Source organism: Drosophila ficusphila, unplaced genomic scaffold (assembly GCF_018152265.1).
Source record: "Drosophila ficusphila isolate 14025-0441.05 unplaced genomic scaffold, ASM1815226v1 contig_414, whole genome shotgun sequence".
Lineage (NCBI taxonomy): Eukaryota > Metazoa > Arthropoda > Insecta > Diptera > Drosophilidae > Drosophila > Drosophila ficusphila.
This window is the reverse complement of record NW_025064328.1, coordinates 14,690,239-14,711,262: the sequence shown is the minus strand read 5'-3', so window position 1 is coordinate 14,711,262 and position 21,024 is coordinate 14,690,239. Positions and strand designations below refer to the sequence as shown.

The 21,024-nt window shown below is 43.6% G+C and overlaps 5 protein-coding genes across 20 annotated transcripts; 1 reads left to right on the top strand and 4 right to left on the bottom strand.

Moving 5' to 3' along the window:
- Positions 1-1,769, bottom strand: LOC108090727 (WD repeat-containing protein 47). The gene is made up of 5 exons (XM_017189542.2): positions 1,477-1,769; positions 1,162-1,319; positions 697-1,096; positions 420-643; positions 1-361 (listed from the first exon to the last, which is right to left on the bottom strand). The coding sequence occupies exons 1-5, from the start codon at positions 1,510-1,512 to the stop codon at positions 136-138; spliced, it is 1,044 nt and encodes a 347-aa protein (XP_017045031.1). The 5' UTR covers positions 1,513-1,769; the 3' UTR covers positions 1-135.
- Positions 1,770-1,866: 97 nt separating this feature from the next.
- On the bottom strand, positions 1,867-10,600 carry LOC108090721 (solute carrier family 12 member 6). Of its 8 annotated transcripts, none has more exons than XM_017189524.2 (22): positions 10,419-10,600; positions 9,114-9,269; positions 7,310-7,501; positions 6,945-7,078; positions 6,804-6,886; positions 6,649-6,751; positions 6,476-6,581; positions 6,285-6,414; positions 6,112-6,230; positions 5,829-6,047; positions 5,608-5,764; positions 5,292-5,551; positions 4,987-5,239; positions 4,567-4,929; positions 4,324-4,510; positions 4,050-4,265; positions 3,879-3,986; positions 3,502-3,555; positions 2,816-2,908; positions 2,358-2,491; positions 2,163-2,302; positions 1,867-2,104 (listed from the first exon to the last, which is right to left on the bottom strand). In XM_017189524.2, exons 2-22 carry the CDS (start codon positions 9,247-9,249, stop codon positions 2,013-2,015), a joined length of 3,279 nt encoding a protein of 1,092 aa, XP_017045013.1. In that variant the 5' UTR covers positions 9,250-9,269; positions 10,419-10,600; the 3' UTR covers positions 1,867-2,012. The 8 variants fall into 8 exon arrangements, with proteins under 8 accessions (XP_017045013.1, XP_017045016.1, XP_017045012.1 ...); XM_017189527.2 differs by lacking the exons at positions 9,114-9,269; positions 10,419-10,600 and adding exons at positions 7,619-7,776; positions 8,292-8,512; XM_017189523.2 differs by lacking the exon at positions 10,419-10,600 and having other exon boundaries at positions 9,138-9,269.
- Positions 10,601-11,505: 905 nt separating this feature from the next.
- LOC108090965 (nucleosome assembly protein 1-like 1) lies at positions 11,506-13,588 on the top strand. The gene is made up of 6 exons (XM_017189911.2): positions 11,506-11,634; positions 12,113-12,220; positions 12,286-12,754; positions 12,809-12,949; positions 13,010-13,198; positions 13,260-13,588. Exons 2-6 carry the CDS (start codon positions 12,135-12,137, stop codon positions 13,488-13,490), a joined length of 1,116 nt encoding a protein of 371 aa, XP_017045400.1. The 5' UTR covers positions 11,506-11,634; positions 12,113-12,134; the 3' UTR covers positions 13,491-13,588.
- Positions 13,589-13,748: 160 nt separating this feature from the next.
- LOC108090671 (pancreatic lipase-related protein 2) lies at positions 13,749-15,677 on the bottom strand. Of its 6 annotated transcripts, XM_017189454.1 has the most exons (6): positions 15,521-15,677; positions 15,254-15,460; positions 15,126-15,198; positions 14,898-15,073; positions 14,424-14,836; positions 14,295-14,334 (listed from the first exon to the last, which is right to left on the bottom strand). In XM_017189454.1, exons 1-6 carry the CDS (start codon positions 15,660-15,662, stop codon positions 14,323-14,325), a joined length of 1,023 nt encoding a protein of 340 aa, XP_017044943.1. In that variant the 5' UTR covers positions 15,663-15,677; the 3' UTR covers positions 14,295-14,322. The 6 variants fall into 6 exon arrangements, with proteins under 6 accessions (XP_017044942.1, XP_017044946.1, XP_017044947.1 ...); XM_017189453.2 differs by having other exon boundaries at positions 13,749-14,836; XM_017189455.1 differs by lacking the exon at positions 14,295-14,334 and having other exon boundaries at positions 14,711-14,836; positions 14,894-15,073.
- A 216-nt stretch (positions 15,678-15,893) lies between these two features.
- LOC108090896 (histone-lysine N-methyltransferase 2C) lies at positions 15,894-21,022 on the bottom strand. 4 transcript variants are annotated; one of them, XM_017189807.2, is made up of 9 exons: positions 20,272-21,014; positions 20,098-20,220; positions 19,871-20,040; positions 19,620-19,810; positions 17,593-19,553; positions 17,383-17,527; positions 17,011-17,321; positions 16,646-16,954; positions 15,894-16,591 (listed from the first exon to the last, which is right to left on the bottom strand). In XM_017189807.2, the coding sequence occupies exons 1-9, from the start codon at positions 20,864-20,866 to the stop codon at positions 15,945-15,947; spliced, it is 4,452 nt and encodes a 1,483-aa protein (XP_017045296.1). In that variant the 5' UTR covers positions 20,867-21,014; the 3' UTR covers positions 15,894-15,944. The 4 variants fall into 4 exon arrangements, with proteins under 4 accessions (XP_017045296.1, XP_017045295.1, XP_017045294.1 ...); XM_017189806.1 differs by having other exon boundaries at positions 20,098-21,019; XM_017189805.2 differs by having other exon boundaries at positions 19,871-20,220; positions 20,272-21,018.
- Positions 21,023-21,024: the final 2 nt, after the last annotated feature.

Below are 21,024 nucleotides of genomic sequence, written 5' to 3'. Positions count from 1 at the left end.
TTTTTATTAACTAGCTGATTTTTCAGCCTAGCGTTCGGTTTGTTGTTTAATAAATTAGATCAGTCTGAACAATTCTGCAGAAATACAATATTGACAACGATATATTAAAGCCGTTTATGGGGCGTAATTTGGCAATTACGAGGGCGGCAGGGCCCACAACGTGGCCGTCTTGTCCGCAGACGTGGAGATGAAGGAGAACTCGGTTGGGTGCCACCGGATGGTGATTGCCTTGTCCTTGTGCTCTGCCACCACCACGGAGGAGAGTTCGTGGGCCAGGTCTCCCTGCAAGTCCGTCAGCCTAATCGAGTTGTCGTAGCTGCAAGTCAGCATGTAGTAGGCGGATGGGGAGAAACGGACGCATCTAAAACCACATGGGTTACCCAGATTAGTTATAAGGAATCTGCCTGTCAAAGTACTACCTTATCTCTGCGCTGTGGGGATAGAAGCGCTGGATGGGTCGGTTTCCTCTGATGTCGAAGAGCACACAGGAGCTGTCAGCATGTCCGGAAATCAAGAGTCTTCCCGTGGGGTCCACACAAACTGCGGTTACAGCCGAGTTTTCCAGGCCACCATCCTTCCGCTCGTTGTCAAGGGTGTTCACAGAAACGTTTACCCGCAGATCCCAGAAGCGTATTGTTTGATCCTGCAAGTGACCACTATATATAAAAATTTCTATGGTGTATCCTAGTAACCCACCTGAGATCCAGACACGAACATCGCATTGTTCCAACTGTAGAGCGACAAAATGTGGCCGGAGTGGCCACCGTAGGCCTGAAAGGGAGTGCCAGCGCCGCAGTCTGTTATGTAAATCTTGCAGTCGCCCGCCCCGCCGCTTGCCAGGAGTCTGGACTTGGTGGACGCGTCGTCAAGAAAGCACATGTCCCGCACCGTGCCGTCATGCATGTTCAGCTCCATCTCGTGGCCCACCAGCTGGTTGGTCTCGTTGTTGAACCGCATGTACTTGATGGTCTTGTCGTTCGATCCGGTGGCGATGAGCTCCCCGTCCCGCGACCAGCAGGTGCAGTATATGGATCCCCGGTGGTGCTTTGTCCGCTTGCAGAGCACCGAGGGGGGAAACACCGTCTGCTGGCCATGTCTTGGCAGGAACAAAAGAAACCCATTAAAATTAATACAAATTGAATGAGGCACAATTGTTAGTACCTCAACTTAGACAGCTGCGGGTACTGGCAGATGCGAAAGGTCTTCGAGTTGGAGCCCACCGCGTACAACTTTCCATTCGGATGAAAGTCGACGCTCCGGATCGCCTGGGAGTCCGCCAATGTGGTCACTGCCTCAAAGTGCGGTCTTTCTACATCGCCCTGTGGCAGAGAAACTGGTCAATAAACACGGCTTTCGCATCAACCCAAATGCATATATTTTCAGTTCTTTTGTTTGGCTTTTACTGATAGATACCAAAAGTTGCTTGCGTGTTCAAAATAAACAGAGGAGCCGCTGACACAAATGCGCCGAACAAACCTTTCTCAAATCCGGGTCTCTCGTTTCCGAATTCATTAATGGAGTATTTTGGGAGGATCTTTTGAGTATTTAGAGTGGTTTTCCAGTATTTCCAGGCTCTTCGCTGGGATCTATTTAGCCTACGAAGTTTCTAAGCCATCGAAGGTAATGCAACGTACAACTCGCTACGGTTCAAATAACAAAAGTTGGGAGAAACTACTCAATCCCAGTGTTGGGCAATCTTCTAGATGTCTCTTATTTTACGACTGTTGAATTTGCCATGGATTTAGGTAAATAAAAACAAACTTGTTTAATTCGTTTCCAAGCGACAATGCCAAAGCAACAAAGTAAATTAATTCCTCCCTGCAATTAAAAACCTCCCAAGCGAAAGCACTCACTTCTTATTGTTACAATTTTTTGATATTTTATTTACGTAAAAATAAAATATTTGGACATATGATTGAATATAACAAATTAATAACCTTCTTTAAAAATTTGATTGATTCTTAAACTTGTCTAGTGTTGCGAACTCTTATAAAACTGAGCGATTAATGCTCTTAAGAGTAAATTGTTATAACTTCTCGGCCTCCTCCGCGAACCATTAACACTTTCTCAAGGCCCTCTGTTAATACCTCCAGAAATTCCATATCTAAAACGAGCAGAGTATGGTTAGGCTTGCAAAACGATCGACCTTATCAGGATCTTACAATTGCTTTCACGCTCCGCTCTCACTTCCCTAGGAGGTCCAGGTAAATTCATTATGACCAACTGGGCATCCTGTGACTTTTCTACAATAACTTCGTTTAGTTTTATTGCTGTGTGCATGCGACGAACATTGAACTCATCCCTGTGGAAACGGATTTAGTTAGCATATGGTAAAGTAAAAGAAAGTTTTCCCATACGGTTTCACACTGGACTTAAAGTCTCCGTCGGCTTTCTCTGTCGATTCATCCTTGTTAGAAGTAGTTTCGGGTGTGTCCGCGTTTTCGGGACCATCCAAATCAATTGAGTTACGTTTCTCGTCGTTCTGAGAATCCTGCAGAGTTATGATTAAAAATTAAATCAGAAATCTAAAACTGTTCACGTCCTCGAGTTGAAATGACAAGTGCCGTCGATTTTGGAAACTCAAAACATCATGTAAAATCAATGGTAAGAAGCCAAAATATCACTTAAACTTAAACTTATGTCAACTCAGAAAGGGATGTTACTATGGAGGTATGGTCTATATTATAATGTTTCAGGCTTACATTTGATGAGCTCGTTATTCTCACTTAACTCTATATTTATGTATATATGTTCTCATGTGGATTTTTGAGAGATTAGAGACAATTATAAATAAGAATCTAAAAGCAGTACATACGTGGTGTTGTATTTCTTCTATAGTTGGATCGGCGAAGCGAACTTTAGACGCCGTTTTGGTGGCGTCATAATGGTGGTCTACAATTGTTTGAACCTGAAAATGTTACCATGAGGAGTATGAGAAAATAGGTTGCAGAAAAGTAGAGAGGCCAATATTAGAGGAGGAAGTAACTATTCTCGGGATGCATTTCGCAAAGCAGGTAAATTTTATTATTCGGGTAAATAAAGTTTATACCGAAGCATTTACTATTCTTTAAGCAAGTGTATTGACTATTTAAAAAGCTTTTTAATTATAATTTAACGGCAATTCTTCGATGCACCGAAGCATTTCAAAACAAGATAGGAACACAATTGACTAATTTTGACAGAGATTCTCAGATAGATTTGGGCTCAGACAGCTAAAAGTAAGTCTGCTGATAAAGGCTACTCATAAAGAAATTCCGATAGTAAGTGTGGAGAATAATTTAGAGTGGGTACAGTTAAAATAGATAGGGGTGAGCGTTAGCAACATCACATCGACACAACACAAAGGGAGTTAATGATCTGTATGAGAATGAAAGGAGCTCACATGCTCCCGCCAAAAAATGCACTGATGAGACACACATAATCAGGTTTCGTACAAAGTTCGGGCTATGAAAAGTTTGTATCTTGATATATCAATATAATCATTCTGTTTATACTCTTTACCAAAGATAATTTATTATCACTGGGTGTTTCCTTAAAGTCCATAATAGTCTGAACCTTTTGATTTTCAAATATATAAAGTGTAAAATTTTAATTTGGATCTCAGATAGTAAAATGATGTGGAGATTCGAAATACATGAGAAACAAAGGGTGAGATGGTTTCCTCTCAACTGTTACTCAAATCAAAATACGCAACCTTTAAAACGAACGAATATAAAACTATGCTAATAAAGATAAAAGTAAATGAAAGACTAAATGTGCATTATGGCCGTGTAAATAAAACAAGAATGAGTTGAACGTATGAGCCTCTTCGTTTTGAGGTGTTACTGATGCAGAATGGATGTCGTGAATGGCAGCCCACCCGAATATTGACCACTTACCACTTTGGAGTTTTCTTTCTTATTTAAACCTAATGCTCTCAGCATCTGATTACGCTGTTCCATCATCAGAGTCCGCTCGTAGGTGTAAGCTGAGATGTCACTGTTGTTCTGCATAAATAAGAAAAAATGAATTAGTAGGGGTTTCGATTGACCCTTCTAGGGATTCTATACCATCTCAACAACTTCAACATCCGCCTCAATGCGGAGATGGTACAGGAATGTCTTTAGATCCTTCTTCATTTGGATCGAGTTGTCCTCGATTTGAGCAACTGTGAAGATCCTCAGCTTGCAATTGCGCCAGGTGCGGTGTTGCTTCAGCAGGAAGGGCAGCAGCATGAGCAGGCCACCGTCGTGGACAATCCACCAGATGTCGATGTTGCCACCAATCTAAAACAGGACTTCCCGTTACTGCAGGAAAGTTACGATTAAGGTGCGATAATACTACTTTGTGGTTTGACTCCGGGTAGAAGTTGATGCCCTTGGGCACCATGAGGGCCATGTGGCAGGCGGCCACTGTACGGACCGTCTGGATGAAGGTCTTCCAGCTGTTCCTGCCCTCCTGCCGCCAACTGTAAGGCCACCCGATAATAACGGTGTTGGGCTTCATGCCTCCGAGTCCAATAGTTTGGATTCTGATTACACAATTATATAATTAGTCCTATAATAAATTATCCCCTATCCAACTTACACTGAACTAAGGCCCTCGCCGATCTGCTGGGCGACCAACACATCGCAAAATCCCTTTACCTTCTCATCGGTCATGTACTTGCGCAGCGTGGCCTTTGCGTCCACGGCCTTGTTTGTTATCTTGGTGTGGTCGCCCTTTATCACAGACACACAGATCGTCAGTCCCTTGCCGGCTTTTAGCTGGGTGGCGAAGGAAAATATCTTCCTGTACTTTGGCAAGAGGTTGTCGTTGAGCTTCGAGAGCACCAGGATCTGGGGACGCCAGTTCTTCGTGTGCGGTGGGCCTTCCTCCAGGCGGAGGAGCGAGTACCTGGCGGCGGTGAGGGCCATTCCACGGATGCCGTCACCCCACTCCTTCTCGGCACTGAAAGTCATCGGGAGATTAGGCGCTGTTTGCTGCAAAGTGTACCACACGACTTACCCTCGGTACTCGATATACTTGTAGATGACTATTGCCATTCCCATGGCAATCAGGGCGAAGTACCAGGAGGTCATGATCATGACTGATATGCAGAGCGTTAGGCCAATCAGCGAGAGGCTCCAGTGGTAAAACTTGAAGCGCGGTCTCCAGTTGGGCGTCCTAAGCAAAGTCTGCACGGCACAGGCCAAGTTCACAAAGCCGTAGCACATGAGGAAGAACATGGAAAGCAGCGGCGCCAGCAAGTCCACGTTACCTGCGGGCATTCTGGGGATATAGCCACGAAATCGGAATAATTAAGAGCTTACCTAGCAGAATGCCGCACTGGCAGATGACGATGGTCAGGAGAAGGGCCCGCGTGGGCTCGCCGCGACTCGAGGACTTGGCGAAGGGAGCCAGGAAGGGGATGATCTCGTCCCGGGCAATCGCCTGCAGCAGGCGGGGTGCTCCAGTCAGACTCTGCAGGCCAGCGCCCAAGGTGGACAGAAAGGAGCCGATCAAAATCACCCACTGGTTGGGCCAGGCGATGTTGGCCACGACCAGCTTGCCACCGATGGACTGACCGAATCTAAAGGGGAATACCATTTAGAATCAGAATATGTTGGGCAGGAGGGCACTACTCACTTGTCCCTCAGCAAGAGGTTGTCCACTGTGCCGGCAAAAAACAGCACGCTGGACAAGTAAACCGTGCTGGTGGTCAGAATGGCGCATATCGTTCCGATGGGAATGCTCTTCTGGGCGTCAGCCAGGTCACCCGATCGATTGGATCCAGCCATGATGCCTGGTTTCAGAAGGATGTATACATATCATGGAGACCATGCACTAGAACTCTTGAAGGCACCAACCTGTCACCGAGGGGAAGAAGATGCCGATGAGCAGCGTAAACGACGTTGTGATGTCGGCCATGATCTGATTGTACGACTGCCCGCTGGTGTTCTCGATGTCGACCGCGTTCTTTCCGTATGCTATGAACTGACCCTTTTCCAGGAACGAGGGAAAGATGTTGTCGTAGAAGACCCCGCTAGCCAGACCCTTGATGCCCTGCACTTGGGTCACGTTGTTGGCTATGGACCCGGGATAAAGTATTGTAGATTCGCTCGGGGGACACATCTCTTAAGAAATCCTTACCTAAGAAGTACTCCTCACACTTTCCACCCGGGCAGTATATGTCGCGCATAAAAGAGTCCTCCTTTGTGCAGTTGGCAATGGGGATGTCCTTCAGGAGTCGCTTGCCCAGAACACACATCCTGTAATCGAGCAGAGCTTAGAATTCAGATTTAAGGGAGCCCTAAATTACTTACTGTAACTTGTCGTTGCCATGGATATTGTCAAATATTCCCACATACACCGCTATTATTGACAGGATTACACAGGCGAGGGCCACCGTTGCAAACTTATTAACGAACTTCACGCCCACAAACACGATGAGACCTGGATGGGGGCAAGGACATTAACTTTACAGCCTTCAACTTGAGGGCTTAGTATAACTCACCCATAAAAATGAGCAACAGAGTGCCGTAGACCCTGAAATTGTTGTACATCGCGTCGGCATCTTTGGTGAAATCACCGAATATTGATGCCCACGGCGCCATGTATGTCTGAAGGCAGTGAATAATTAAGTGAGGCAATAATTAACATTAACATTTAGGTAGGCTCTCAACTAACCAATACGATTTCCACAGCACCAACAATGTACATCGCCGCTGCCAGAGTGGTTCCCGTATAGAACAGCATTCCCACCGCTCCACCGAACTCAGGACCAAGGGATCTGTTTCGAGAAGATATTAGATTTGAATCGATTATTGGCCTCATATGATTACCGTGATATCATGAAGTAACTTCCTCCCGCCGGAACCACTCCATTCGTTGCAATGGCCGACATCGAGATCGCAGTAAGCATTGTCTGGAAAACATGTTTTGTATGAACACCCGAAGAATACATCCCCTTCAACTACTCTTACCACACAGCAGCAGGTCAGCACGATTAAGAATCCACACACGGCGCCGGCCGTTCCAACAACCCATGTTAATCGAATGAACAATATGACACCAAAGATATTTTGAATGCATGGCAAGAACACTCCAATTAGGGTACCTTTAAAATTTGGGGACGGTTAACCGTTAGTTAAATTTCGGTGCCAGAGTTATTAAGTATTTCGCGACTCTTAATGTTGCACAGTGAAGGTTAAACCACTTTAAGGGGATTAAAGCAATCATTCTTCGACAGCTCACTCGAGCTGCGAACATTGCAGTCCATTGTCTGCTTCGAGTGCTTTTCAATGTGAAACAAGAAACAAGCAAGTTAATTAATTCGCCGCGAACATACCCATTCGAGCCGATGGAGCTGCCGGCTTTGCATCGGGATCGGTGGCCGCTGGTATCGTGTTTTCATAATTGGCAATTGATGAAATGAACGTTGATATATGGGGCCTGGTCTCCAAATCATCATCGTACAGATAGAGATTTGGATCGATATTGGACTTCTGGTTTTCTTCGGCCCTGTGGATATCACCTGAGTCTGGAAGAAGAAGACGAACGTTGCCCATGGTTAATGACAGCATTCGGACTTAGCTTTCGCAACAACGTGAGGAAACCTTCTTTTTACATAGGACCCATCACACCAATCCGGACATACCTTCATTTTTTGGGTCGTGCGATGTTCCATTGTGTTCGGATGGTATTATTTCCATTTCATCCGAGTCATCTTTTGCACTGTTATTTTGCATGTTAACGTTATGTTTGGCTCAAACCCTTGCTCTATATTGCAATTTTTTCACTTAAAATTAGGTAACACTAGAGTGCGGACAAGAATTAAATGGGCTTAGCTTAGAATGAGCTCTACGTGACGGCATTATATAACCGAAAGGCGTGGCCGATTCGGTGTATATTCACATGCCTAAGGACGTGTACCTATATACTCGAGATTCGAGATTTCGGAAAGGAGTTCATAATCGGGAAATGCCCCGCGGCCTTCGGATTCAAAATTCAGCGGGGAAAGGAGGGATGCTGTGCACTCGCAGCTTCGAAATTGTGCCAGCTCAGACAGAAAAGTATGTAACCGATAAATTTAGGTCAAGGATTTTCAGGCCACCATGGTGGGGCGGTAAATAAATGCCGTTAAGTCTTCCTTTTCACTGTAATGCGGCTCTCGAGTTGGCAAAATGCATAAAAAAGCGAACGCTGCTGAAAACTGTTACGAAATGAATGGCTTGGCGCTTCTATGTGGGAATGCAGGCCGAATTCCCGAACTAGATAAAAATTAGTAATTTTCCGCCTCTGAAATGCACACACTTTGCAATGGAACGCACTTTTATTCATGTATTTGATTATTGTTAGAATTTCGTCGATTGTTTAAAGTATGTTATTTGTTAAAGGTACTCAAAAAGAACTGGTTTTTCATTTTTTTATTATTATTTGAAAGAAGATGCTTTCTTTAATTATTTTCGGCGAGCGAAAACGCTCGGATGTATGCTACTTTTCGTGTGGATTAATAGAAAAACTAAGAAAACTGTTGGTATTCGGCCGAATAAAAATTATGTTGCCCAGGACCCTGAGCATTCAATTGAGATGAAATCGAAAGCTTTTGTCTACACACATTTTTAATACACACACTCTTCTTCGTGAGCGAACGCGATGCTGAGAGAGCGCCACTGCAGGTGTACATTTCTTCTCCTACAGCCCACTGAGCCAACGAGCCTTGGCCAGGACTCACCATCCACACAGCCCCACATCCGACCAACAGCCCCAGCACTCTCGCCCAGCATCCATTCCATTCCAGCGGAAGGGAAATCCAAGCGAAAAGCTGTTTTGCCTGGGCGGCACTCTCTCGGAGCTTTCCACAGGTAGAAGGAGCTTTGGCTCACAGCTGCCGCGAAATGTGTCAGCAGGACATCTTGGACTCGGGCAACTGGGGCAGCGCAGGATAGGATTGCAGGCCCGCAAGCTCTATCCGGGGATACAGTGGGCACTCGAGGGAAGGAGTGCCCAATAAGGCCAGCACTTTCATCTTTGCTTATAACTTTAATATACATCCCCCATTCATTGCCAATTATATGAGAGTAACAAATAATGTTGTTTTTAGAGGTTACCTCTTGCATTATTTTTTTTCTTAAAACACTAGTTATCCTTACCAGTATAGGACCCATAGTTCTCACCTAGGGTTTCGTCGTGGATGTCACCCAGAAGTTTTCCACTTGCAGATTCATCCTGATTATAGTCCAATACGGTGTCTTCGTCTGCTTTTGTGACTTGAAATCTATCTGGCATATTTCTGAATATAAGGCACTCTGAAAGCAGTGGAATTAATTAAGGTATTTCCCTATAAAAAAGAAAGTCAAACATCAAAAGCATTCCCGACAATCGTTATTCCACTTATATTGGTTCCGGATTTGTAAGTCGGGTAGTTAACATTTCGCCGATAAGAATACTATTTTGGCTTGTTTCGCATTCACATAAACCTAAAAGTCAATAATCTTTTGAGACAGTTGTTTTTTCAGCCTCACCCTGTTAAGTTAGTACCCCGTGATCGAGGGTTCTTTAAGCTGCTTCACATTATTTGCATAATATATATTACCGTCACATGACTATTGAAGTTGTGCGAAAAAAATTACACCTTTGATTTATGCTCCACTTTCCAAGTAAGATAAAAGTTGTTTTCGATCTCTTCGCGCTAATCGGTTTACTCTTTTATTGTGAAAATAAGATAAGAGCTTTTAGTACGATTCTCGGGTGTTATGTCACGTTCTTTGATATAAAAAATATGACTTAGTTTCTATCAAAGATAGGGTTTAAGAATTTCAGCTTTTGAGACTTATATAACTTCAGTTCATCGTTCATCAGTGGTCTCATTTTGAATATTTGAACAACACCTTGGCGGCATTTAAAATGTCCAGCGCCACTGTAATTTTAGCCTGGACTGATAAAGGAAAAATAAACAAAAAAATAGTCATGCACGAGCAGAGAAATTTGGGAGAGCATCGGAGATTATTTGGAGCTATCAATATCTAGACACACTTGCTCAATCCGCATGTATATATGTACATATATGAACTCAGAGCTTATTAAGATCGGGTCGCATCTCGATTTCGGTTTGAAAACGAGCAGAACAGATGGCCAAAGTGGGGGTCTAATTCATTGATAAGTGCATAAATCTGTTCTCATCGATTGGGGGCTTCTTAGTACCCCCATACACACGAAATCGTTCCATAGATTAACGTAAATACTGCGGAACCACAACCAAAACCAAAAACTGACTGGAAAGCGCATATTATCTAATATATATATTTAAGGCCAAAGGGTTCGATTCGATCCGCGGATGTACGGAAATCACTTCCTGCAGTCCTGAACAATCAGACATACGTACGGAACAAGTCGGGAATGCTTTTGGCTCGGGGAAAATATAATGTTTACGCGCAGCGAAATTTTTTTCCATTTACTTGAGCAAGCGCCTTGAACAACTCGCTTTTCACCGTCGATCCACTTGTGCTAACTAACGTCCTTTCTCGGTTTTTATTTGTTTCTTAATGAGCTCCACTCTTCAGCCAATTTTTTAGTGAACTTTTCAATTGTACGAATAAAATAAAACTATCATATTAAAGGCGCATGAGTAATACAAAATGATTTTCCACTGTATATACTTTGGAATCGCGAGTGGGGGAAACTGTTGTATTAATGAAAAGTCTAATTGAAATCAAATGTAACGCATAGGGGACGCATGAATTCCGATTGTATTTTGGAAAAAAGTCCGCCAGTGATATATTTATTGCAATTAGCGCCCCAAATCCCCATGATACCATCTTATGATAATTTCCTTCTCACTGTTTGTGAACGCAAAAAATTACTGATTCTGAGCAAAGTTTATAAGGCAGTTAAAATGCGCCCAGTGGCTATAAATGCATACGATGTGGGTGTGTATAAATGGATAGAAATTTTGGTCGCAGGAAAACAAATGTATAATTTTATATTATAAATGGCGCAGCTTGCACTTATCGTGAATTATTGTGCATTATGACGTACAGTGTTTTCATATTTTTTGTCATTTTTGGGCTGGAAATTAATCAAAATAAATTGTGTGGGAAAAAACATTAGCCATGGTTTTAGTCAAGCAAAACTCTTTAAATGTAGAGAATTTATATATTTACATATTATTGCGCATTTTAACCGATAGTTACAAATAGTTATTCGGGGCACCTTAATCGCATTGCCTAGAGGGTTGTCAAAATAATTAAGGACTTTTTATTTAAGACTAAGTGATTAAATATTACACAATAAACTTAGATTATTCAAATTTAAAAGTGAATAATCAGCTTTTCTTATTTTTAGTCTTGCGATAGTATCGATACACAAATTGGTATTGGCAGAAGCTAGACAAGCGTATGTCTTTAATAGTTTTACTACCATTAACAATTGTAAGTCTAGGTTTTTTAATAAAAAAAAATAAGTAAATATATTCGGTAAAAATTTAAAAAATAAATATAAATATAATCGATAACACCATCTAGATTCTAGATGCGAGAAAGCTGCTGGGAGTACAGGGGCACTCGTGTGTGCTTGCGGATTTCCCGAGTCGCCTGAGCGACCCTGTGCTTCCCGCGAACTTATGCCATTTCTTTTTCGTTTCGGCGTCGCTCATCGTGTCTGGTCCAACTGAAGGTAAGCTGGATTTAACAAGTATTTCTGTGTGATAAGTAATTAATTAAGGGGCAGTTCGTTGGGCCTACTTATGAGTAAAGTCCCGTGCGATAAAGGCGACAGAAATTTTTTAGTTTCCTTTACAACGGTGCAAATTGATTCACCACGTGTTTTCGAAGAACGCAATGTGTGGTAATTTGATTGAATCGCACATGCACACACACACATTTTTGCCTGCCGAACGAATGGCGTATTAGTTTTAAAAACGCCCTTCGGTGTGTGCAAATGCTAAGTTCTATAATATTTAGCCACACAAATAAACATGTAGTTCAAGTTTTGCATAGGCATTCAGTCTGGGATTCCTTCACAGTTGTAATTTTCTGTATGCCTGTCATATGCAATGTATGTATGCATGTACACATGTGTTCATCAGTCTACATCAATTGCAAAACGAAATTAAATTTTTTACTCAAAAACTAAGAAAACTTTAATCTTTCAGTGAAATCAGCATTTATTAAAGAATGGACGCTCCGCCAGAGGGAAACGTTGACCCCGAGTCCTGCAACGAAATAGAGGATGAGAAGTCTGGTTCCGAGTGCCAGTCGATGTGAGTAGTGACGACATTTTGGCAGCCAATCAAGGACATAAAATAACATCCGAACCATCCCACAGGCCGGCCTACATGAACTCGGTTCTGAGGCGTCAATACCTTCAAGAAATGGTCAAGTCTCTGCCAGCTCCGGTGCAGAATCGTATTGTGTTCTTGAAAAACCTGCAGTTGGAGCACCTGAAAATAGAGGCCGAGTTTTTTGAGGAGGTCTACAAGCTGGAGCAGAAGTACCAGATCAAATACCAGCCGCTGTTCGACAAGCGCAGGGAAGTCGTCGAGGGCAAGGTAGATCCCGCCGAGGAGAAACCCAACTGGAAGGAGCCAGAGCAGTTGACGGACAACGAAGCAGATGCTGAGCACTTCCGCGAGGCGCTCAAGAGTTTGAAAAGTATTCCCCAGGATGCCAAGGGCATTCCCGACTTCTGGCTGACGGTGTTCCGCAACACTGAGATTCTCTCCGAAATGGTGCAGCCCCACGATGAGCCGGCCATGCGCAAACTGACCGACATATCCATTAAGTACGACACTGGGGTAAGTTTTGTACTGTTAATTGTTTGTTTGCAAACTAACAAACGTTTTCTCCAGCATTCGTATACCTTGGAGTTTCATTTCGACAAGAACGAGTACTTCACCAACTCTGTTCTTACAAAACAGTACGTGCTGAAGTCTACTGTGGATCCCGACGACCCGTTCGCATTCGAAGGTCCAGAGATTTATAAGTGCACGGTATAGAAACTTGACAAGCTAACCCTTCTAAGTGCTTACTCATAGTAAAACTTGTTAAAGGGCTGCACCATCAATTGGGAGAAGAAGATGAACCTGACCGTCAAGACCATCCGAAAGAAGCAGAAACACAAGGAGCGTGGCGCTGTGCGCACCATTGTCAAGCAGGTTCCAACAGATTCTTTCTTCAATTTCTTTAATCCACCAGAGGTTCCAACCGGCGAGGAGGAAATAGATGACGAATCTCAACAGGTATGTTTGCCCCGATAGCAATTAACTCCAGACATGCTGCTAACTTTTTGACACGTTAAAGATATTGGCAACCGATTTCGAAATTGGGCACTTCTTGCGCGCCAGAATTATTCCAAAAGCGGTGCTTTACTATACTGGCGACATTGTTGATGATGAGGACGACGAAGATGAGGAGGAGTTTGACGAAAATGAAGATGATGAATACGACGATGATGATGCCCCGCCAGCAAAGGGCCCAAACAAACCTACCGGCAACAAGAAACAGTCGCCCAACGACTGCCCGAATCAGTAGGCATATTGATATGGATGGTTTACCGATATAATGTATATACATAATTCAAATTTGATTTGAAATATATTTTTGGTGAATTAAAAGTAAATACAAATGATTATGAGCTGAATTCTAATAAACCGCACAGGATTTTTACCTCGTTCATTGAGGCTTAAAATTATATCTTCTCAAGTATTTGTCATTAATTTGTGTGAACTCATAATTTAAATCATGTATATAAGCATATTTTAAATATATGTATAACAAGAAAGGAAGCTGTCTTCCGCGGGCCGAAGCTTATATACCTTTGCAATCATCAAATATGTCGAACAAAATACATAAAGGCTAAACAACGTCGAATCTATGCCACTTAGTTCTGCTTTTTAATGAAATTTATTTCGAAATTTGAGAGGCGTTAGAGAACTATATTCCAAAAATGATGATTGTTTGCTAAAAAACAACAAAAAAATTCGTTGATTAATATATAATATATTAAATTATATAGTTATCCGATTTTGATAAAACCGAAATTCGATAGTAGCTAAAACACCTATCTGGAAGGAATCAAGTCAATATGATCAAAAACAAAGGCGTGAGAATTTTTTCGATCTCTCGTATGGGAGCTTTTCGATATCGTCGCTCGATCCGGACCGTTCCGACTTATATACTGCCTGCAATAACTACACAACTTTTGAAAACTTTTCAGCAATATAGCTTTAAAACTGAGACTAGTTTACAAAGAAACGGGCAGACGTACAGACGTATTCGAGATCGAGATGATGATCAAGAATATATATGTACACTATGGGGTCAGATGTGTCTCCTTCACTGCGTTGCAAACTTCTGACTGAAATTATAATAGCTTCTGCAAGAGTATAAAAAGAAATGGATTTAAATTATCGTTGACAATGCAAGGGGTAACTCGGCTGTATAGCGCTAACTATTATTTTTTACCAGCAGCTTAAGTTGTTTTTTGGACAGGTTATATGGGTAGTGCAAGCTAGTTGGGACAAAGATCTGTCCAGTGACTTGAGTGTCGAAGTTTTCGTCATAACCAACTGTATAACCGTCTGGTACCTTGGCTGCTTTTTGCCAGCTAAAGCACTCTGGAGGCGTTGAGTTTAAAGCATAGAAGGGATAGTCAAAGGTATTGATGTATATGTCGACGCAAAGCCCATGGCTTCCCAAATGAAGTTGACTGGCTACCGAGGGCTGTTTGAGACCACAACTGCCCAGCATAACGTTCCGGTGACACGAGTACACAAAGGTGCCTTTATCCCTACTCGAGTGGAAACACTGAACGTGTCTTCCTGCTTTCGAGTGATCAGTTGCAATAGGATCGAATCCGGGTCCAGCCATATCGCACGCTGAAATGTAATGAATATTTAACAAACTAGGAACAAATTGGAAAATATTTTAAATACCTACTATCAATGTTTTCGATTATGTGATTAGGCCTCAAAGATCTCCCCACTGCTGAAGCCAGTTGTCCGCCGAAGCTAAAGCCAAACATATAGCCGTGTTTTGGGTCGAATCCTTGCTTAAAAAGCGTTAAAATTATTGACGATATGGCTCCAGTAAGGGTGTCGAAGTTTGTATATAACCTTTGAATATTTCCGAATCATAATAGGAATTTTTGTATTGCAGTGGGATTACCTCATGTATGAAGAACTGGCCACTACACTGTAGTCAATGCATATAACGCAACCGCCCCGGTAGAAACTAAGCCCTAAAAATTGTTTACATATTTAAATGAAAAATTCTAAACATTACATTTTTCTTACTATCAATAAGAGTCAATGCCCATTCGTCCGAGCAACTCTGAATCCACCCATGTAAAACTATTGCGAATTTTTCAGAAGGTGAACAACCGGATCCCTTGAGATCATAGGTATCGTCATAAGCTGGTGTTTCCAATGTTTTGGTGTTGTTCTTATAAAAAATAACTTTCATGGTCTTCTGGGCCTCATATTTGATTCTCTGTTGGTAGGCTTAAAAATAAATTTTACCATTTCGTTAATAGTAGTTTGTAATTTCTTTAAATCTCTCACCAAAAGACTCATTTTTTGAATAAGCTGCTTGCTTTTGCCTCAAAATAGCATATTTAAGATTAAGTTTAGAACATATCCCATTAATTAAAAGTTGAATTGTTAAAATATTTAAGATTAAAGAAGAGGCACTGAACAAATGCATCGTTATTTACAAATGGCAAAAAGGTAATGCTGGCACAAATTTCACAAAACCAGTTTGGTGGGATCCCAATGATGCTTTCTATGTTGAGCCAGATCGATATTTTTGTGGGATACTGGTAATCGATTAAGATTCAGTTTTGGCGCCAAAGCATGACTTTCGAGCAAGAAATTAAATTATACGTTAATAAATGCATGAACAGTTGTTTCCGAAGAAGAAATCATTATGAATAAATTATTAGGTATTGCATTCTTTTTTATTTCCAGTTAAATTATTTCTCTTTTCCTAAGTAGAACATTTTTCATTGTCATCAAAATCCAGTGAGTTAAGAACATTTACATCCAGCTCGGGGTCCGCGTACTCCAAAATATTGAAGTCATCTCCGATATCAGAAGTAAGGGACTTCAGGAGGTCATCATCGTCGCCTTCGCCGAGTCCTAGCAAATCGCTAAATCCAACGTTTTCCAATTCCACGGCACAAGATGTGGCCTCCTGCGGCTCGGTCATCTTCACATCCTGCTCCAAGGCCCTGCCTTCAGGCGGCTGAGATTTCCCACTAATGCTCAACATTGGATTGTTCTGGGTTATCGGGGTATTTTGCATCACGCCCAGCCGCATGACATCATTTGGTAGGAACAGGTCAGAGTTGGCTCCCATTAGCATCGGTTCCGTGCTGTTCTTTTGCAGCAGATTGCGTAGCTTCTTATCACCGATCGGTTCGTTTCCATAAACCGTATTTAATGACAGTCGATTGTCCACAGGTGTTATTTTCAAAGTTGCAGCTGCTGTTGCATGCACCTGAGTCCTTTGCGACGTGGCTTTTATCACCAAATTATCGTTGACATTTGGCATCACACTTTGCGGATTAGGGTTATTGGTCGTTGGCTGCGCCTGGTTACCCACATAGGTAGCTACGCCATAGGCATTTCCATCTGAACGAATACATAATAAATAAAACGTTCTAAGGATTTTTATAAAGTACTCACTGTACGTGACAAACATGTTCGGTTGATCCTCCTTCAATTTAGGCTGCTGTTTCCACACTCTCCCAATTTCTTCCTGCTTTTGTGGTTTCGGAGGCATTGGAATCTTGTTTTGCTCACGCCTCTGCCGAAGAGCCGAGCGATTGTCCTTTGCCTTTTGCAGGAACGGAGCCTTTTTCTCGTTGCACAGCGAACGCCACCTCTTTAAAATTTGCTTGCAGCGATCATTCCAGTTGGGGAACAAGTCCTTGAGGTCCGGATGTTCCGTATTGGCATACAAAACGGCAGAAATGGTAGCCATTCGACCAAGGTCTGAAAAAGAAAGTTAATTAAGTAAAAAATCGGATATTCTTTAACACCACTCGTACCCTCGTCCTTGCGCATTTTCTCTGCTGTCTTTTGAGTGCCAGCATTTAAATTTTCTGTGACGGGTTCCGCAACCTTGGGCTCATCCTCTGGTCTCTTTTGGGATTCCAAAACTACTTGCCCCATCATAGTTTGCAAATTTTGCTTATTAACATTTTGTGCCTTTAACTGATCTGTCTGCTGACGGAAGTGAAGCTGTTGTGCGGAATTCACCGAAATATTTCCCGGCAAGTAAAGCTGGTTATGAAACTTTTGATCCTGAGGCAACTGGTTAGGCACCATGTAATTATCGACCAACATTACTGGCGACTCCCTGTATAGCAAAATAAATAAAATTCAACTTCGGAAGAATAATTTAAGCCCTTAAGACTTACCGCATTGGCTTTTCAATAATTTCTGATGATGGAACCGCATTTACTGGGTTTGCTGGGTCTAGTTCTGAAATATTTGGTGAAGCCAAAATGTCCAAGGGGTGTCTATTGGCAAACACTGTGTTTGAGATTTCCGTATGTAAAGGATCTGTAATAAAATTTCTTCGTCGATTAGGTCTGACAAGGTAATCAAGATAATGTTCAAATTATTACCAAACACATTCGAAGTAGGCGCAATTGCGTTTTTTTGCTGATTAGCCATTGGCATTTGCTCAATGAATACGGTCTTATTGTCGGTTTTCTGCTCAGATTTGACTTTCTTTAGGGACTTTGCTGGACTCTTATTCACCGTGGCAGACTCTTGGTAAGCAGGGCTCTTGCCTTCGGGTCGGGTGAAATATACCTTCATGGAAGCATCGATTTCGTCAGAAGAATCCGATTCGGCCATGATAAGTTCGCCACCTTCCAGAAGAGGCTTTCCAAAGAACGCCTCTTGCAGATAGACAGGATAGGCTTCAATGAGCTTGTTTTTTTGCTTTTTCCGTATGATTTTCTTCTTTTTGTCCATGGCCATCATCGAATTTAACTGATCAGCCGCCGTCGTCTCCTCACTTTCCTTTTTTAGACCGCGATTGCGAACGGAGAACCCTCCAATGCCCAACTTCTGCAGATTGCGTTGTCGCTTTTTACGTAAAATATGAACTCCCTCGTCGTTGGTGGAGATGGTGAAGCCCTCGGGAATTGCGTTCTCCGTTCCATCCCAGATCATTCCGTCCTTGTACTTCTCAAGGGTCTCTTCAGCGCCGCCATCCGGCAGTCCGTCCTTTCCGTTGCCAATGGGCTGTCGCATCTTGCGCTTCCGCTTGATCTCCGTGGACAGTGACTTGATCATGCCCAATCCGCTCTCGCTAAGGCACACGCCGTCAATCCAATGGAGGGCCTCTGGGGCAGCATCTGGCAAATCGCCGGACAAGGAAAGATGAGACCGCTCGATGCCGCTCTTCGCATCGAAACTGGATCCGGAGGCTGTTATCTGCACCAATGCTTTGCTGGACTGGGAACCGATGGCAAGTGTGTCGTCATTGCAAAACTTGGCATCTAAAACGGTCAACGGGCTCTTCGTGGAGCAGCGACACTTCAGGCACTTGTACACATTATTGTCGTAATAATCTATGGTTAGCTGGGCGTTGATGGTGTCGCAAAAAAAGTGCGACCAGAGCTCACACTGCTCGCATTGGATGATCATCTCGCCGTTGGCGTACGAATTCTTGCACACGAAACAAGACGATTGACTGGAGCAGGGCAGGCACTCTACCATGTTCGAGTCTCCGAACTCGTTCTTCTCTGTCGGATTGCGTCCGCATTTTTGGCACAACGTGCAGAACGAGCATTTCCAGTTGCCTGTGGGCACTGTTTCAAGTGGAGGATTCACACAGTAGATGTGGTAAGAAATATCGCATTCGTCGCACAGGAGAAGACGGGCCTCGTCGTTCTTCTTGCCACATCCCTCGCACACAGTGCAGTCCAGACAACGCCAGCCTTTCAAAAGAATGCCCCGCGATGGTTTGACCCCGGCGCAATAAGGGTGATAGCATTGGCCACACTGGGCACAGGTGATCATCGCTGAATCGCTCTCGATGCCAAGCGAACCACACATCACGCAGATGTCCTGGGCTTGAATGAACTTGTCCCGCGCCGAACAGAGCAGCAGTTTTTTGTCGCTCGTTAAATCAGTGTCCATGGTGCGACTGAGGCATCGATCGCTTGGGATGTTTGGCAGAACGAGCTGGCGTCCCTTACCACGCGTGCTGCGCTTTTTGTTGATTTGCGACATGACACCCATGCGGTGCAAAACGAACTTTCCGCTTCTGCCGCGTACATTTGAAAGCCACACTTTTTTCTTGACGGTGGGCAACTTCGGTAACTCATCGCTAGATGGATCCAGTAAGGGTTTGCCCTCCAGCGGGTCTAGTTCTATTTCCTTGAGGTTCAGTTGCTCAGAAGACGAATCCATGGCGGACAACACGATTGAGTCGATTGCTTGTTGCGATTGCCCTGAACTCGATGAATTACTCTTACAATTGGGGCACACGTAATCATAGTCAGGGTTTTGCTCCTTCTTTTTGTGGTAAGCTGTTAAATCCGCCTCCTCGTCACATGTACTGTGCACAAATCTGAAATCGAAATTCATGGAGAATCGTGAATGCGTATCTAATACGCCAGAAGCGAGCAAAACGTACTTGTGGCACCAACTGCACTTGACCATTTCCTTGTGGGAAGCTGCTCTGTATGCCTTCTGGCAAATAGGGCACGAAAAACCCTTGTTCCGCTGCTGATAACAAGAATCACATATTGTGTAGTGACTGTGCCAGCGGGATGAACTCCCGCCACCAGGAGTTCTCGAGCCGCAGTCTGTGCAGACGCGACAACGCTAAAAAGAGTATAGTATTCGTTGGCAATCCAATTAAAATATATTTAATATTATGCTTACGTTGCACTTCCAGCCGTATTTCGGAATTGCTGAAATAACAGGTCGCAGGCAAGAGGCATGATAGATCTTTTGGCACTGCTCACACTTGACATACTTGGTGTCGTTCGAGTCCTGCTGCCTGCAAATCTGACACTTGGTGCAGCGGGCGCAGTTCCACCCAGACCGGGTATCTAGTAAAGGAGCGGTTATCGTGATATTTAGAGGATCGAATATTTGACATTTCTTACCCGGCAGATTGGCCAGACCAATACAAGTTGAGTGGAAGTGATCCCCGCAGGTACTACACATAATTAGTTTGGAAAGGTCGCCTAGCGAGGAGCACGATAGGCATTCCACGTTGTTATCGCTGCCTGCAAGTCGAACCATTAACCTCTGGGGGAGATTAGAAACTGACCACTTACATATAACAGGCACTTGGCTCAAATGCTCCGTGCAGAAGACCGTAAAGCTCTCCAGGATGAGAAGGCACCCGGCGGCGGCAGCGCATGGCCAGTGATGGACCTGGCGGCAGTTCATCTTGCAGTTGACGGAGGCCCCATAGCGACCGCAAAAATTGCATTTCTGCTCCAGAAACTCGCCAAAGTGGATGGCAAAGTACGCAGTGTCCGCGTCGCTCAGTTGGCTCTTTCGCAGTGACCACATTATGCACATGCGGTGCACGTAAACGAAGCCCTCGTCCAGAAACTCGGTGGGGTGCACCACCTCCAGCTGTCCGATCTTGTCCAACTCGTAGTGGCACTCGCCCCCGCTGAAAGGGGCCTGTTTCAGGCCGTAGTGCATCCTGGATCCATCTTCCTTTAGCCGATCCGCTGGGTATTTATCCCTGAGTTCAACGGGCGCGGGTCCCTTCAGCTGAAGAATCTCGCCCTGGCCCAAGGCACTCTTTTCTCCTAAGTGGCACAAGCAGCACACTTTGCCCGGAAATTTTTCCGGGAAGTACGGCAAGTCGTCGACCAGCGCCTTCTCCTCCATGCTCGCAACAACGTTCGTGCTCATCGTAACCCACTGAGTTTCATTAAAAAACACAAAATAGCCGCCGCTTATTTTGTATACATTACTCGACAGCCAAATAAAATGTAAGCGTGCAGTGTGCCCTAAGTTATCGAACTGCCGACAAAGTTTTCGGAAGCGATTTGCAATGAAAGAATCTATTT